The sequence below is a fragment of the Strongylocentrotus purpuratus genome, unplaced genomic scaffold, assembly GCF_000002235.5.
Source record: "Strongylocentrotus purpuratus isolate Spur 01 unplaced genomic scaffold, Spur_5.0 spur5_scaffold_5, whole genome shotgun sequence".
Taxonomy (NCBI): Eukaryota; Metazoa; Echinodermata; class Echinoidea; order Camarodonta; family Strongylocentrotidae; genus Strongylocentrotus; species Strongylocentrotus purpuratus.
The window spans coordinates 15,711,161-15,729,723 of NW_022145611.1; the positions used below are offsets into that span (position 1 = coordinate 15,711,161).

General features: G+C 35.9%; 1 protein-coding gene across 2 annotated transcripts; it reads left to right on the forward strand.

Moving 5' to 3' along the window:
• The first annotated feature begins 6,548 nt into the window (after positions 1-6,548).
• LOC580863 (maleylacetoacetate isomerase) lies at positions 6,549-14,532 on the forward strand. Of its 2 annotated transcripts, none has more exons than XM_780893.5 (8): positions 6,549-6,655; positions 7,536-7,587; positions 8,341-8,402; positions 9,407-9,487; positions 10,167-10,244; positions 10,974-11,021; positions 11,823-12,004; positions 14,036-14,532. In XM_780893.5, exons 1-8 carry the CDS (start codon positions 6,641-6,643, stop codon positions 14,160-14,162), a joined length of 645 nt encoding a protein of 214 aa, XP_785986.1. In that variant the 5' UTR covers positions 6,549-6,640; the 3' UTR covers positions 14,163-14,532. The 2 variants fall into 2 exon arrangements, with proteins under 2 accessions (XP_785986.1, XP_011666296.1); XM_011667994.2 differs by having other exon boundaries at positions 6,549-6,652; positions 7,533-7,587.
• The last annotated feature ends 4,031 nt before the right edge of the window (positions 14,533-18,563 follow it).

Consider the following 18,563-nt stretch of genomic DNA (forward strand, 5'->3'; position numbering starts at 1 on the left):
GTCTGAATTCAGTTTTTCCCTTCCCTCCTCCTGCGCGAAGCGCGAAAGCTTTTACGTTTCATTAAATCATTGGAGAAAGAAGACGACTCGTTGTACCGTTCTCGACTCTTAATCCTCGTATGAATTCAGTCCCCCCCCCCCCCCTCCCTCCCGCGCAAAGCGCGGAAGCTTTTACGTTTCATTCAATCATTAGGAAAAGAAGACGATTCGTTGTACCGTTCTCGACTTTTAATCCTCATCTGACTTCAGTTTTTCCCTTCCCCCCTCCTGCGTGAAGCGCGGAAGCTTTTACGTTTCATAAAATCATTAGAGAAAGAAGACGATTCGTTGTTTCGTTCTCGACTCTTAATCCTCGTCTGAATTCAGTTCCCCCCTCCCCTCTCGCGCGAAGCGCCTAAACTTTTACGTTTCATTAAATAATTAGAGAAAGAAGACGATTCGTTGTACCGTTCATGACTTTTAATCCTCACCTGAATTCAGTTTTCTCCTCCCCCCCCCCCCATCCCTCCCGCGTGAAGCGCGGAAGCTATTACTTTTCATTAAATCATTAGAGAAAGAAGACGATTCGTTGTACCGTTCTCGACTCTTAATCCTCGTCTGAATTCAGTTTTTCCCTTCCCTCCTCCTGCGTGAAGCGCGGAAGCTTTTACGTTTCATTAAATCATTGGAGAAAGAAGACGACTCGTTGTACCGTTCTCGACTCTTAATCCTCGTATGAATTCAGTCCCCACCCCCTCCCGCGCAAAGCGCGGAAGCTTTTACGTTTCATGAAATCATTAGAGAAAGAAGACGATTCGTTGTACCGTTCTCGACTCTTAATCCTCGTCTGAATTCAGTTCCCCCCCCCCCCTCCCGCGCGAAGCGCGGAAGCTTTTACGTTTCATTCAATCATTAGGGAAAGAAGACGATTCGTTGTACCGTTCTCGACTTTTAATCCTCATCTGACTTCAGTTTTTCCCTTCCCCCCTCTTGCGCGAAGCGCGGAAGCTTTTACGTTTCATAAAATCATTAGAGAAAGAAGACGATTCGTTGTACCGTTCTCGACTCTTAATCCTCGTTTGAATTCAGTCCCCCCCCCCCTCCCGCGCGAAAGCTTTTACGTTTCATTAAATCATTAGAGAAAGAAGACGATTCGTTGTTTCGTTCTCGACTCTTAATCCTCGTCTGAATTCAGTTCCCCCTCCCCTCCCGCGCGAAGCGCCTAAGCTTTTACGTTTCATTAAATCATTAGAGAAAGAAGACGATTCGTTGTACCATTCTCGACTCTTAATTTCTTTTAAAAGGGGGTGGTTTCTTTCTCTCTCTCTTTGGACTCCTGAGAAATGTAAAAAGGAGGTTATAAAATAATGAATATAATAGAAAAATTGATCAAATCCCGGGATCATATTCCTGAAATTCCTGCTAGCTTTGAAAGCTCATTCAGGATTATTTCATTTTGAAAATTAAAAGCATTAGCCCCCAGTCCCCCTCGATCGACCAGAGCTCACCTGAAATTGGGGGGGGGGGGGGTGGTACATTTAGCAGTGTTCCGGATTTTGGGGGGGGGGTTCCAAGGTAGGAAAAGCCAGCGAAAAGCCGGCGAAAGGTGGATTCAGAAATGTTGTAATATCAGGGGGGATGATTGTACAGGCCATCCCCCTACTTCAAACCAGGGGGATGCAGCCCCCCCCCCCCCCATCCCCCCCCCCCGGGATTTACGCCCCTGCTTTAGACCGACTTACTTCTCGAGCTGTTCTTTTATATTTCGTTTTCTACTTGAGCTTCGTTTGCAATCTTCATTAGTCTTTAAAGATTTGTGACTATTTTACAAAGAAATTTGTTGACAATGAGATGATGGCCACAACGATCTTTTGACCATTTAACTGAATGGAAGTAAACGAATTAAAATCCGTTGAAAAAAAATACAGGTAAAGTTTAATAGATCAACATATAATGACGAACAAAATGCGTCTCTAGAAAGAAAAGTTATTGTTCAATTTCACCCTACTTCAAGATGAAATCAAATACTTCTTCATCTGAATTAATTTGCCAACCGTAATCTTTTCAGGGATGACAAATTTTGTACGGTGATATCTTCCAAAATGGAATTATCGATGTCTATTGTCTATAGAGAAACCTTAAAGACTCCGCTCCGACAGTCGAGGTTTCAAAGAGGATTCTATTTCTAAGCATATTGTATCAAAATTAGTGCATGTTTTTAGCATCCTCTGTGCTTTTATCTGTTATCTTAAATGATTTAGAAGGTCATTCTACCGATGAAAACATTTTAATGAATCACTGCGACGCAACGCGAACTATTATGTCGAGGTTTAATCCATTAGGATTGTTTCACATCAAGAGAATACTCTTTACAAGACTTTTGCTCGGGTGGTAATGTTATCAATAAAAAAAAACGTTGAATTAAAAAATAATAAAAAATAAAAAAATTCATCACCACTGCATTTCTCAATTCACCGCACCCTCGTTCTCGTACAAAATCTCTCTCTCTCTCTCTCTCTCTCTCTCTCTCTCTCTCTCTCTCTCTCTCTCTTTCTCTTATTTCTCTCACTCTCTCTCTCTCTCTCTCTCTCCCTCTCTTCCTCTCATCTCTCTCTTTCTCTCCCTTTCTTCATTCTCTGTTCTCCTTTGTCCTTTTTTCCCAACCTTTCAGATGTGAATGTTTAAACTACCATAATATTTATATATTTAAATAGCTGTTATCGGCAGTGTTTTAGAGATACCATGTCCCTTTTGCAGCCAACATCAAATTATGTAGAACTTTGCAGGAATTATGAATATGTCATGTATGTCCTTTTTGTGAAATTTAAACGTTAGCAGTGTCCTAATATTTAAAGTTTGCAAGGAAACCCGTTTACTTGCTAGACTGCACTGTCACACACTATTGAGTGACTGACTGGCCTTTTTCATCTTTGATAATAACATATAAACTGAGCTGTAAAGGGTACATGAGCATTTGTCTACATCAATATCCCGCCAAAATTAAACTGATTAAATCTTTGCGCAGCATAAAACGTACGACCATTCCGTACAATGGTCTGAAAAATCAGACTATTACTTAACGGCTCTATAGCTCCTAAGTCGATTCGAAAACTTATAGTCGTTATTTTCCCAATTACAGACATTTTCAAGCCCCCCTTTTTTAGGGAAGTTCTAAATTAGTATTGTCTTTCATATGCCGTTGGAATTTAACCTTTTTTTTTTGGCCTGTAAATGGGACACAGTATCTTTAAACCATTCTGTGATCTTTCTTTCTGTAATACTGTCGCTAACAATTAAAAACTCACATTTAAAAACTAAATAGAGTATACAGGGGCTTGCTTGAAAAGGATGTGTAATCTACAGCCCCCCCCCCCTCACCCTTTATCGCTAAAGGTTAAATTAATATCTTATATTTTCAACTGGTAAATTTTCAAAAAGTTATGTCTTTTTATGCTAGCTTGGACATCATATTACAATAATCCATTTTGCCCTTCAAGTTAGAATTAGTAACTTATTGCCTTCTTCTGCAATACTCTCAACTTATCAAGATATGACTTAAAAGTGTTTACTCAAGCAACATTACAATATATCAAATAAGGAAAAATAATACTATTATATAATGTTATCAGCACTTTTCAAGGTAAAATAAATTTTAATCTAAAAATGACACCTACACTCCAGGATAACCGGCTTTGAGCATACATCATCTAAATGATTCTTCCAAGATAAATGCTCATCCATAGTTAACCCCAAGAACTGAACATTTTCACAAAGCGCGACATCATGGCCTCCAACATTAAGAAAAGTAATACCATATGGAAGCTTTTTCCCTTTGGGCGAAAAATAACACAATTTTGGTCTTTTGAACATTCAACAATAACTTATTACAACGATACCATGCATACAGTTTCTGAATCTCTTGATTTGCAATTAGTAATAGATCTTCAGCATTCTTGTCGACCAGCAGCAAGCTGGTATCATCAGCAACAAGTGAGAATGATGTGGATGAGTGCATTATATGATTGTTATAGATTTTTTTTTAAAACAGCAAGTTTTCCTACGAAATTTCGACCCCCCCCCCTTTCCCCCTTTGTCATAACTATTCTATATGTTATTCATGTATATACATGTATGGGTAATGATAAAAAGAGGATATTACTTTGTTGGATAATAAACATTGTGTTAGTGAAGGCCGGAGCACACGCACTCAATGGTGGTTTAAAGGGGTGGTCTATAGGGGCACTTCCCCCTTCCCCTACAAAACTCGTTGCAGCATACCTTTGCGTACACAATTTGGTACGGAAAAGAAAGGCGTCCCCTTATTGTGCCATGCTTTCGCTAATTTAGACCAAAAAAGGCCCCTGAAAATGTGATCACCTTGTTTTGATTATTACTATTATCATCATTGCTGTTATTTACCAATTTATCTATTCATTAAATCATTCATTCACTCATTCATCTATTTTGCTTGCCGGGGAAATTTCAAGATAATTAGCGTCCCCGAACTGTGGTAACATATTCTGTCTTCCGCTCTTTCTTATTTTATGTTATTCTTATTATTGTTTTGTGTTCTTTTCCTTTCTGTCAAACAATGAAAGGGATTTTATTTTTTTAAATCATATATCCTTGTAGTATTAAACTTTAATTTACAGTTATTACTCCAATTTATAGACATATATAATTGTGAGAGCTTACCAGGTCTTTACTGATTTAGCGTTGTAAAAACTGTAAGGTAGAGATTGGTTATCGTATTGCACACAGTATGTGACATCCAGGAGTATTGTAGTTGTCAGTCAGAGAATCTGGACTTAAACGCCTTCCCACATAGCCTATAACAACTCAGATAGTCAGATTACATGCCTGATATAAGCTGAAACCAGAGTAATTGGCAGACTTGTTTGAATTCGCTATAGCTGATTTATATAATGAAAATCATCATATTATTCGTTGTCTCGGTTTCGGGAATATCGAAAATATTTAAAAATAACCATAGGCCTATTGCCCTCCTCTTACGACTTTAAGCAACATGATTTGGTTGCAGGCAATATATTATATTCTAAAATCCCCTCTCGATCAATGTCATCCAACAAGTAAATAGGCTGATACAATATATTTAATTTGCCGAGCCAATAAAAATATCAATCATCAACATATCAATCAAATGAATCTTTAAAAATTGAATGGTACTCACAATATTTTGGCTTGCCTATGCAAAAATGCATTTTTGATTCTTTTCCCTTACCAATATAAAAACCAAGCATTTTTGTTAAAATTGCTGTGAGGTTTTACTAGAGCAATACAGAGTCCCCCTCCCCGTAGTTTTTCTTAAGTTTAGAATGCAAGTTGTCCCACTAGATTAGTGGAACCATTGCCCCAATATTTAAGAAAGCCTTTTGGAACCTAGGATGAATTACGATAAAGATTATCTAAATTTATTTAACTTGATTTTTACACTTGGAATAATCGTACATGGCTTGCACGCCAAAACGTTATCTTTATGCTTAAGAGTTCGTTTATATGCTGCCTTGTGTATTTTGAAGAATAATTGTCATTGAACTGTCTGAACATATCAATGCCAAACGTGCCCGTGCATTTAACGTGTACAACCTGTTGGCGGGCTGATGAATATTACTAAGTCAGAATTAGTCAGGAGAGCTGAGGTATTTGTTTTCAGTTCATCGTGACTCTGATGCCATAGGCCATAGCATGGTGGTAGAGTCACTGCCCGGCAAGCAGTAGATGGCATGTTCAATTCCGATGCTGGTTCTGATATTTGTTCTGACTTGTTTTCAATTACAAGATAGAGCACGCAACCTTTATTTACTGGGTGCATATGCAACAACAACACAAATTCTTTACAATTATTGAAATCACTCCCAGAAAACCTATCATCAAGAACATTAATTTTCAGTTTCCCCATGTGAGTAGTCCTGAAAAGGACTGTTGGGTTTGGTGGGAGATTGACTTGATACATGTCATTGATTGACTCGATACAATCACTCCTAGAATGCATGAAGTCTAACTTCAGAAAATGGGATGGATACATTTGGGAAAAAACTAGACAAAGAAATTAAGAGAGGCCGTGAGTGGAATCCTGAAAAGAATTGGTTAACCAGGTATATTTATAGGTTTTGTATACAGTATGAAGAAGTAAAAGTAAAAGTAATATTCATTTTCAGGGTTCAGTTTTTTTTAAAAGCTTTTTTGCCTTTATTCAGATTTTCATATACAAAATGATAAAGAGGAACATAATTGTTCGTACAGTATAAACATAGTACTTTGTCTCATACATTACAAACACAGACAAGTTAATATAGTACATATTCAATCAACTTTACAAATTGTGATATAATTCTGTGATTTGGGAGAAGAAACAAAATTAGATTTTTCAATATAAAAAGGAAAAGGTGACGGTAATACTTCATTTTAATATTATCGGCTACAACATTATAAAACGGAACAAACTTAACAGTATATACATATCTTCTATAAAAAAAAATTGAATAGTTCAATATAAATTAAGCAATCTGAATAATGATTTTGCCTAGCGCCAGAGCTAGCGCCATCTGCGTTAACTATTCATTGCAGACGACTATTATCATCAGTTGAACTGAAAATACCAGTGTCTTTTCTTCTTTCTAAGCTAAAGGATTCAAGTTCAATGGCCGCTTCAATGGTAAGAGACCCTAATATTCAATATGTTCAAAGTATTACCCTCTCGTACATATTTATCTTTTACGATTTTGTACTCGAACCGGCAGTCGAACTGAGTGAATGTAAAACATAGTACATTATGGTCCCACACGTAGTAATTTGTGTGTATAATTCATGATGCAGATGCGTGTCCGTGAATGAGCTAAGTAATTAAAGTAAGTCGAGTCAATCGTTATTTTAAGCTGAAGAAATCACAAAACATTCCAAATTATTGTACGATGTTTATATAGATACCTTAACATCGAAATATTATTTAGTGAAAGAGATTCGGCTGAGGATGAGTCTCTTAAAACTGTTGTAGAGTCTAGTTTATGTTTGACTTGTCACTTGTGACTTAACTTGTTTTTACTTTTAAAGTTTGCTGACATCCATTCTTGGATTCTTTTCCTCCTAAATACTCCGAAGAAGAGTTTTGACTCTATCTCGTCTTTGTTCAACAAAATTTGTAACTTTCGGGTAATAATCTAGATGCTCTTATGGCTGTAGATCTGATGACAGAAATTTTTCATGACAAACCAACAGAAATCACTTTATGATATGACAATCAATTTACGTGGCAGTAATACGTGGCGATCTGGGCATCGTTTCACAAAACCTTTAAGTACAAGTTCACCAACAACCTATTGAAACCATACTGTTTATGTTTAGACTTCATGCCTTGTAGGAGTTATTACTGCTATTGAAATGCTTGTTAAATTGAATAGACTCTATGCAATAGGTTTTCAACTAATTTATCTTATGATAGTTTCGTAAATTAAAAAGCTGTATTGCTGCCATTATAATGTTTCTTATTCTGTAAACTGTTTTGTGAAATTAAAACTCTCTCTCCTCTTTTTCAACAGCCTATCCTTCACTCATACTTCAGGAGTACCTGTTCATGGCGCGTTCGGACTAGTGAGTATTAAGAACTTAATTCTTGAAAGGGAACCCATCTCATGCAAGTTGGCAATCCATATAGCTGTAGAATACCTTGAATACCTTGAATACCAAAGCTTCTGGAAGAAAGCCGTCTCCAGCTGCCAAGCTTCCAGGTCTAACTTCAAGGGGGGGGGGGGGGGTTTGGGGATGTCCCAGCTTCCGGGTCTTACACCATAGTCGTTTTACATCTATATCTTGCTTGCTGGGTCATATCAGAAATGTCATAATTGGAGTGTCTACTGGAAGAAGGGTGAATTATATTGCTCCTTCTTCCAGTATTTGTCAAGTCTTGCTTTAAAGCTGTTTTTTTTATTATGAATATGTAATGAATTTCCATTTCCCGGTTGTTGTTTACACACAAAAAAAGAGTCCTATTTTTTAGAAGGGTAATTTAAATATAGTGATACATATGTCCAATAGTAAATCTAGGACAAATATGAATAAGAGCATATTTTCATAGCATAGGAAAAAGAAAAAAATTGTGTTACTTTTAGTACACTCAAGTTTGAGAGGTACTGGTACTCATAAGATTCTTCCCAGAGTTGTCAATATACCTTAATTGCCTTTGGTCAATTAAGGCTTTGAAAGTGCATAACTTTCTTAATTTTATTAACATTTTGTCACATATACAATGATTCATCTGTTTCTCAAATTCCCTTGCTTTTAGTTCAGGGTTGAATTCTTATTATTATTATCATTTTGATCTGCATGTTTTTGTTTCCTTTCTAGCTCTTGCCCTGAAAGGAATTGATTACGAATATAAAGGTGTGAACCTTCTGAAGGGAGAACAGGTAATTTCAAAATATTATACTAATCTAGCATGCTAGCCTGGCTCTTAGGCTAAGTGAGCCTTTCCTTTAGGTTCTCATTAAAAAAAAAAGTTTGGTTGACCCTGGAATTCATCAGCCACCCATGCCATGATGGAGAACCTGAAATGACTTGATTGGCATATACTTAATGTCTAATTCCCAGAGATATTTTCAATTAGAAGGTATAGGTAGGGGTTCCTTTAGCCTGGTAGTTAGATCAATGCTTACATTGAGTTCTGCTAATTTCAAGACTGGCTGTACAAAGACCTTCTGAATAATGTATCATGCAGTAGATGGGTTGCTTGGACTTGCAAAATGTAAAGAAATTAACAAAATCTGGCTGGATTTACATTCACTTAATAGCACAACTCTATGATGCATAAGTGCCCCTAGCCCTCCCCCTCCCCCCACAATCCAACACTGACTGTATACTATTTCAATAACACAATGGCAATTGTCCACATGCCCATGAGCATGATTGGGACTTATCTTGTTTATTATACAATGGGTGTCAAAAACCACACTCATTGGAAATATCCCCCAAACTGAAATTTCACAAAATGTGAATAATTTTTGTTGTTGGTATGCCTTTGCCCACTGAACATGGTGCCGGATGCATTGTGTGTTTGGGTCACCCGTCCGTCTTTCTGCTTTCTTGCTAACACGATATCTCAAGAACCACTTAAGATATGTTTTCAACTTTTCATTGTGATATGTCACAAATAATAGGGCGGAGGCATATAGGAGACGCAGTCACATTTGTCTTGTTTTTTATAAAAGTATTCGTTAGGGTTTAATCAATTGGATGACACTATGGATATTGACAATATTTTATGCATACGTGAAAGTGAGTATTGGCTACTTTTGAATGTACTGTAGCATTTTCTCCTTGATTTTTTAAAACCAGTTTTGGAAGATTTATCTTTCAATTTCTGTTGTGATATTGTAAAGATTTATTTCCTTTTTATTGTTTTTCTCTTGTCCAGCTGTCTGATGCCTACCTCACTGTTAATCCAATGGGACAGGTCCCTGCCCTAGAGATTGATGGTCTATTGATGACGCAGTCAGTAAGTTCAGCATATACAACAGCTTGTTTGTTGTTTTTATATCGCCTGGGAATCCCCTGGTAAACAAACCAGAAATGTTGCTTTTCAGATGGTGGCATCATCATTAAAGTACTATGCTTTTGTAGTAATTGAGAACCTACCAAGCCAAATAATCTGCTACTGCATTAGAACGTGGTTGAGGTCTTTATGATTCATACCCTAGATTTTGATCTTACCTAGACCATAGATAACTAGCTTAATATTGCCTGTGTCAGCTTCCCAAGTGCTATGGTTTTTTCTTTCTATATATTATTATGCCTATTACATTTTATGCTAGGAGAAACCCTCATTCGATAATTCAAATGGCTGTAGATGGAATTCTGATAAAACATTTAAAGGGCAACAACCACTCAAATATTCTTTCTCTGTATGTTTGGGGTTTCATGCCTAATCACATGTTCAAATATCAACGTTAACTTCTCTAAAAAGATATTGCAATTATGAATACTGGAATTTCACCCTCAGTGAAGAATGAAGTTGACCCCCCACCCCCTTTTTTTCCTAGAGGTTAAATTTATGTACTGTGCAGTTGATGACATTTCCATATAGCATGTTGATAAGCAAATATGAGAGTATTCATACCATATTATTTCAAATGCTTTTATTTATTTGTCTTTTATCTCTATATCTATATTTATAGCTTCCAATCATAGAATACCTAGATGAGACCATACCTAATTGCAGCCTCTTTCCAAAGGACCCAATCAAGAGATACATGGTACATTCAAGATTTACTTTCCATTGTACAATCATTGTCTCATTAGTAATTTCAGGATGTACAGGAGAGATAGTAGTTCTGACCTGACAAACTGCTTGCAATAGAACAAATCTTAAATAGAAAACAATCACTATGGACCAGAAGATTTGGCTAAGTTTCACTAGAATAAATAACAAATAATCATTGTTTTATGGCTGTTCATTTTACAGTGTTGGTAGTTGATTAAGATAACAAAAATTTATTTAAGGTGGTTAGGTACAATTGTTGATGACATTTGCATTAATTGTATGAGGATATGATATAAAAGGTTAGAGTATAAATATTGTTTAAATGAGCAAGCAATCGTCTACATCAGTATGAATCATTTCATTTATTCATTTCATTCTCCATAAAAAACATTAAAACATACAAACATGATATACAGATAAAAGATTGATATATGAGACAGATATTTCAGAGATATGCATATATTGCTTTTGTTTCATTGATAGGTACCCCTGAATCAATTGTGGTTTGTATGTTGTTGTTTTTTTTTTTAATCTCTTTCAGTGCAACTATTGTAACATAGCGATTTGTTTTTCAGTTTGCCTCAATGAGCTGTGTACAATTACATACATACATTCATTATCTTCTCTAGTATATGACTTGATTTTAAATGTTTATACCAGTAATTGAATTAATTTATTATTTCTATTCTTTCTACTTCAATATTCATTTTGCAATCTCCAGGCACGTCAGGTAGCAGAGACCATCAATGCAGGGATCCAACCAGTACAGGTGAATAAAATAACTGATCGTCTCGGTCGTAAATCCACTCATCAGTTCTCAGTAAAAATGAATTGATTTGTAATGAATTACCTATATATTCATTGAATAGGTGAATGGATAGATACTGATAGGGGTAAATAGATTGATAGATAGGGATAGATACATGCATTCGTAAATAGAAAGATAGAAAGAGAGTGAGATGGCTTAAAAATATAAGTAGATAGATAATAAATAAATAGATGATAGATAGACAGATAGATAGATGGATTGATAGATAGATAAATAGATAGATAGATATGTAGATAGATTAGTTAAAAGAGATATGATGAAAAGGGAATTGGCCGTGCTCCTCTCTCTGCCTGAGTCATTAGAAAATCAAGATGAGAGGTCCAGGTGGAATAAATGGGTACTCAGTAGGATTTGTTTTTAAATTGCTTGAATTGAGCACCTTTAAAGCTTGGCTAATACAATGGTAAAACAGTGAATAATTGTTTCAGTTCCACTGTATTAGATCCATGCTGATTTTATGAGATGGATGATTATGAAGCAAATCAAAGGAGTGCCTTTGATGCTTGCTATGGGATAATAAGGGGTGCATGCGCACATGCCCACCCAACTCCAATGCTAGAATCCTCTAGTCCAGTTTACATGTGGATGTATGTATTTAAGTTCTGTAAGCCAATTTATTGCTTTTTCATATTATGTTTGTATTGTTATTGTCGCCTTGTAAGTACATTATATGAAATGTAAAATACGAAAATAACCCGAACTGAAATGGCTTCTGACTTTTTCAATTCAACTTTTTTGCAGAATCTTAGCATGTGCAAGTTTGTTGGGGCCGAGCGGAAGATGGAGCTAGGAAACACATTCATCACCAAAGGCTTTGTGGCTCTCGAGAAGACCCTGGCGAGTACTTCGGGCAAGTACTGCATCGGGGATGAAGTCACCGTAGCTGATGTCTTCCTTGTACCTCAAGTATACAATGCTAATAGGTTGGTAGAATTCCTAATTGCAACCTATGTATGAGGTTGTTATTCTATTGAAAAACCTCTCCCTCTTTCTCTTGGATGCTAAATTAATGCGAGTGCATCTTGTGTTGTGTTAACAGGTTGTTTTGACTGTCATTTAGAGACAATTTCTCCATTTAAACACAATATTTCTTGACAGAAAATTACTTTTAAAGGGGATCAGTCAACTTATAAAAATGTGTGCGGGCAAGTATTGATTCCAACGACCGGGGTAATAGTATATCTGTAAAGCACTTAAAAACATTGTAGATGTATTAGGCGCTATATAAAAGTGGAATATTGTTATTAATAGCTAGTATGTGTTGAAATCAATGGCACAAAGCTTTACCCAGCATCCTGTGGGTTACCTTGAAAGAAAGTATATATAAACTTTAAAAAGGAACTCCCTCGCTGAGAACCCATGTCTTTGGTTTCATGAGCACCCTTTTCTGTGCTAGTTAGAGAAGGTTGCACACGTGCAGCAGGATTGATGTTGTCGTTCATTTTGTTTATGCTCCAACCATGGATTCAATAAATAGGGGGGGGGGGGGGGGTCAAACTCTTTTGGTTTTACTTTTTATTATAATACATGTTCTAGCTGCATACTCATTAGTTTTTTTAGTTGATTGGACCGGTTTTAAACCAAGTGTTTTTAGTTTAGCATGGATCCCCTCAACATTTGTATGCCTCCGTTATGAAGTAGCCGGAAGCATTATGTTTTCGCGTTGTCCGTCCATACGTCCCGTTCTCGTGATCGCGTTTTCTGAAAAAACGATTGATGGATTCCTGCCAAACTTATATCATGTATGTATCTTGCAGAGCCGATGAATTGATTAGATTTTGGGGTCATGAGGTCAAAGGTCACAGGGCTCATCATGTATGCAAAAACAGCTCGTAATCGCGTTACCTCAAGAACCGATTGATGGATTCCTGCCAGACTTATATCATGTCTGTATCTTGCAGAGCCAATGAACTGATGAGACTTTAGGGTCACGAGGTCAAAAGTCACAGGACTCATTATGTATGCAAAAAGCGCTTATGATCGCATTATCATTATAGCAGATTTTTGGATTCCTGCCAAACTTATATCATGTCTGTATCATGCAGAACCAATGAACTGATGAGATTTTAGGGTCACAAGGTCAAAAGTCACAGGACTCATTATGTATGCAAAAATCGCTTATGATCGCATTATCATTATAGCAGATTGTTGGATTCCTGCCAAACTTAGGTCATGTATGTATCTTGCAGAGCCAATGAACTGATAAGATTTTAGGGTCATGAGGTCAAAGATCAAAGGGTCTTACATGTATATGAAAAAAGCTTGTAATCACAATATTCTGAGAACCTGTAAATGGTTTACAATCGAAGTTGAATTCTAAAAATTGCTTCTTTTTTGGTTGGTTATATCGCGCTACTGTGGAGGCATCATGCTTGACTGCGCGCAGTCGAAGGTCTATCTATTTTTTTTTAAATCATGAATTGAAAGAAGAAAAGAAAAAACAGACAAACAAATAAACAAAGCATAACAATTATTTGGTCACTGGTCCCCTTTAGGGGGGGAGTTATTAGTAATTATAGTTGTACTGTGCATGTGCGATCTTACTATCCCATATACAAGCAGTCAGAGTGAAATGTCAAGTTGAGTTTGGGTAATGAAAAATATATTGGAAGGAAACTTGATAAATAAATTGTTATTTTGTTTAATATCAAAAGGGGATTTGTAAAGAGATGTTGCATCATATCTAGATTTTGTGTGAATTTCTAATGGTACCGGTATATAAGCTCTTTGTATGATATCAAAATGGTAAACACTGTTCTTCATCTAATGTTTTTTACCTTACCAATAACCAACCTTCTTTCAAACTGTCTATTTTTGAAATAGAATATATCATAAATCTTTAGTATATCTGGTTAAGTATTCAGAAATACCTTCATTTTCAAAAAGCTTCCAATTGTTTCTTTTGGGGGTTTTGTTTTCAGTTAAAAAAAAATCTCTCTGGTTTTCTCCTACAGGTTTAAGGTCGACATGTCGGCTTTTCCAGTCATCTCAAAGATCAATGATGTACTGGGTGAACTGGATGCCTTCAAGGCCAGCCATCCTTCCAAACAGCCGGACTGTCCAGAAGACCTCAGACAATGAAGGTCTCTAGATCACTGTAGATAGAACTGTAAAGGCTTGTTCACATATGATGCCGTATACGACCTATAAAATGTTCTGCCAAAGTAAAACGACTTAGTTGTGATGCCCGTCACGTTTTACGGTTTTTGTATCTCATAATACACAGAAAAGTAATGTAAAGGGCAGCTGCTTTTTCACCTTCAGTCGCCTTGGAAGGCATTTCCAATCATGTACTTTTGAAATGTTGTTTTGGCGGTTTATTGCAACATGTGTGAACAAGGCCTACAGGGATCTCGGGACAATGCAGGGTTAGGGTTTAATAGACCAGTTCATGGTTAGCACATGTCCCAAATGACACCGAATATCCACAAATTATCAAAACATGAAGAGGTCCCGCTTTGTACATTTAAAGATAATCACTCCTACAGCGATGGAGGTGCTACATAAATAGCCTTCGTTTCCCCTTTTCAAAAAATAATGCCACCTGTGTATCATGGAGTACACTGCTTGTGCATAAATGAATAATGATTACATTACTTTCATGAGCACATATCCATTATTTTGTTTCAGGGTATTTCACAATTTGATCTGCAATGACCTTTTTTTGCTCATGCTCAGACTGCAACTATGAACTGGTTTATAGGGTTGTGGGTTAGTTTTGAGGTTATGGTTAAGTATAGTGTTCAATCTGAGGATCATGTTTAACAGTTCGATTATATCAAGATGACTCTAGAGCATTAGTTGCAAGGTCAAGTGTTTCACAGTCTTTGGCTACAGCATGTTTTGTGGTCATTACTTTTTGCCCTTGTTGGTACGCTATCCATCGCAGAGCAGTAGTTCCTAATGTCATGTTCTGTCTAGAATAGCTACCCGTTGTCGGATTACCTCAAAAGTAGAAACATGAATGAGAATACCTCGTAGGACTGATCAATTTATTAAAGTTCAAGTTGATTTGATTTCAGTTTTACCACCAACAATAATCTCAGGATGACTTAAATTATTCTTTTTCATGTTAAAAATGTAGAAAATCATGTTTTTCTTCAAACCTGAATAATACCAAATTCTGCTTGAAGTCTTCCTTGGTTGGCAAATATATCAGATTTGGACATAAATGGATGAGTATTCAAAAGAAGCAATAGGCAATCCATATTCAGGCAAATGCTGTTTACATGTGATAACAATGTTTTTAGATAATACTTGCTGATTGTGTAAATATGGTATCATGAATTAATTAAAAAGGAAAAAAACAATCAACCTCTAGTGACATTGAAACACAAAGGCCAATACAATACCTGTACCGGCTATAATGTGCTGCATGAGAAATATCCCTTATGTAGAGTATAATTAAGTGTGCTAGTTGCTGAATCTCAAAATGGCCAAGACATACTCAGAGAGCTTGAGGAGCACTGTAAAGGGCTTTACAAATACTGAAGTAGAGTTGAAGTATTCATTAAAAAAGTGATGATAATCTGGCAGTATTGCATAAATAAAATTTTCTAAAAATAATTAGTGCCATGCAGTAGGTTTTCTGCATACTAATAAGTCAATTTTCTTTTATTTCAGAACTATAGTTGTCAAATCTTTGTATGTGTTCTTTTCTTGTAGTTATTCTTCTTGTGACTTTTCAGATATGAATTCTCTTCTTTTGAAATTTCTATGGTACATTAAGGATGTACCATTAATAAATATATTGTACAATGTCATATTTCATAAAAATATTGATTAAATCATGTCTGGAATAAAGCTTGATCTCTGGCATTTTTTTCTCTGTGAAAGATGAATCGGAATATTGACACAAGTTGATTTTGTATGTGTTCAACCTACCATAAGTTTTGTTTCTCCTTGTTTTAACTTATTTTTCAAACTTTTTTTTACCTGCCCCCTCCCCTATAGAATGGAGATTCATGTACAAGTAATATTAAAGGTAGGTACTACTCAGTAACACAGTACCATAAAGTGTTTGTTGAGATTATGGATTCATGATGTACAGTGAAACCTGTCTATAAAGACCACCGAGGGAGACAAGAAAAGCGGTCTTTATAGGCAGGTGATCTTTATGTACAGCTACAGAAAGCTTTAATTAATAGCAAAAAAAAAGAGAGAGAGGGTGATGAGAGGATTGTGGAAGGATTATGAAACGAGGGCTTTCCTGTTCAGTAGCATTGTTCATTCTGATGTCATTCACAAACTTATACCAGTAACCTCTCATCATGAGAGCCCCCTTGGGGACTAACCTAAATTTCACCATCAAAGACTAATTTTGGACTTCAGTTATCTCCATCTTATCTACCATTGTCATTTGTCATATTTGTATACTGATCTCACTTTCACCCATCTTTTTTGTTGTCCATTTGTTGTTGCTGTCCATTCCGGGAGATCGGTATGTTATTGTCATACCCCTATCCCATATAAATTTTCTGAAATTAGAAAATGTTACTTTTTCATAGGAGGTTGTTTGCTAGAAGTGTTAACCTCATTTGGAAAATTTAAAAACCTAAGGATCGTTCCCCCTTTCCCTTTTCACAATATTCTGCATTAGCCCTGTTGGTGAAACATCTCTGTAGTCTGTTCCTATATGTGTGTTTCTTAGTTTCCCTCATTTTATACTTTATTTATTTATTACCTAGTCTTATTTTAGTAGGGTGGCTCCATCAATAGTTCAATGCTGTTTTCTGTGGAGGCCCTTTGAATCAAGAATTCAAATGTATTGTCAGTTTTTCTCTCATTTAACAAGTCTGTGAACATTGTGTTCATATTATTTATATACCCACATTCATCATTCACTGGTTATCCTGATATTTAAGAAGAACAGAGGGTCTGCATTTTTTGATATAATTTATTTTCCAATGCGAAAGTGAATATCGTGAGAGCAAAGGCAACTGAAAGCTCTCAAATGCAAAAGAATTGAACACATACACCGTGTTCAAAGACAAAGAACCTGAACAAAACATAACATTACATGTTTGAGTTGCAAGTCTCCAAACTTTAGAAGTACATGTATCAATCTAACACATAAATTTACTAATGTAATAACTTGCTTCTCCATTTCCAAAATGAAAATAAACAAAAAACATTGTTGCACTTAGTGATTTCCAACTTCTTCATTATATACCAGAAGACAACTTGTCTTCATGCACAGTACTGATCTAAGAAAAGAATAAATAATGCACATAGATAAGTGAACAACTTCAAAGTCTATGAAATACAAAATAAAACATTATGTTATGTTTTTAAACTGTAAAAACTCAAAAGCCTTTTTTGTGAAAACAAAAAGGGCATCAAAAAGGGCATCAAAAAGGCATAAGAGGACTGCCTTACATAACAATAATTTAAAATACAATGGGAAAATGATAACATGACCTTTTACCGGTGAAAATGAAACGAGTTAATCCCAGCATGAACGTCATAAACATAGTACGATACATATTCATTTTCAAGTCTGAACAATGTGATACTCATTTCAGTATAACTTGAGAATTATATTGAGTAAATGCTCTTTGCACTGTTCGTGAAACAAGATAAAATTTGAAATTTGCCATCCTTTTCTATGGCAAGTGAAAGGAGATAAAACAGAAGTCGATGAAACACAAAATAAAGACTTCATGGAACATAAACCTAACTAATAACACTTGATATGTTGTGTTAGCTTGTGATCAGTCTGCCATTCGGAAAATCATTTTTACTGGTAGTACTTTTAAAATCCAATAATTGCAGACACCTAATTCTTCAAAACTGAAATTCTCAGTTTGGCCAAGCAGCTATAAGTGGTCGTCTAAGTCGAATTTTCTGGAACTTTCTATGGCATTCTATCTACGTATAGATCAATTGCAATTTGAAAACTATGTTGTTACAGTTATGCAGATCTGTGAAAATTGTAATAATTCAACTGTAAACAATTTTGCTTCTTGAAATACATTTTCTTTATGCAATTTTCGAGGCAAGTACTTAACTTTTTCAATCAATTTCAAAACAGGAGTATAGGAATGAATATGAATTACATGTGCAATAGAAATGTACAAAATTTACTTTGGTTTCCAAGCATTTTGACTGAAACCATCTCGAAGAAAAAAAAGGAATAGTTCACTCCAATCCAAATAATGCATTCAGGTGAATGAGATGAGTCACAAATTGAATTGAATGGCTAAAATTTGGTAATTTAAAGATATTTTTTTGAACTCTCATCTCTCAAAGAAACAGTTGTCACTCTATACCACTTGCACTGAACCTCAGATAAAGTGTTATTTAATGATTTATAACTGGAGTTATGGTTGGAGAATATCCATGAAATTTGTATGACATTTGTATCATATTGAGGACTGTGACAAGTTTGATATTATCATACCCAGTCGCGTAATGAGCAAAAACGTTTGGGGAGGGGGAGGGGGGCCGAAAAAAATCTGCATCACTACCATTCTTACATGT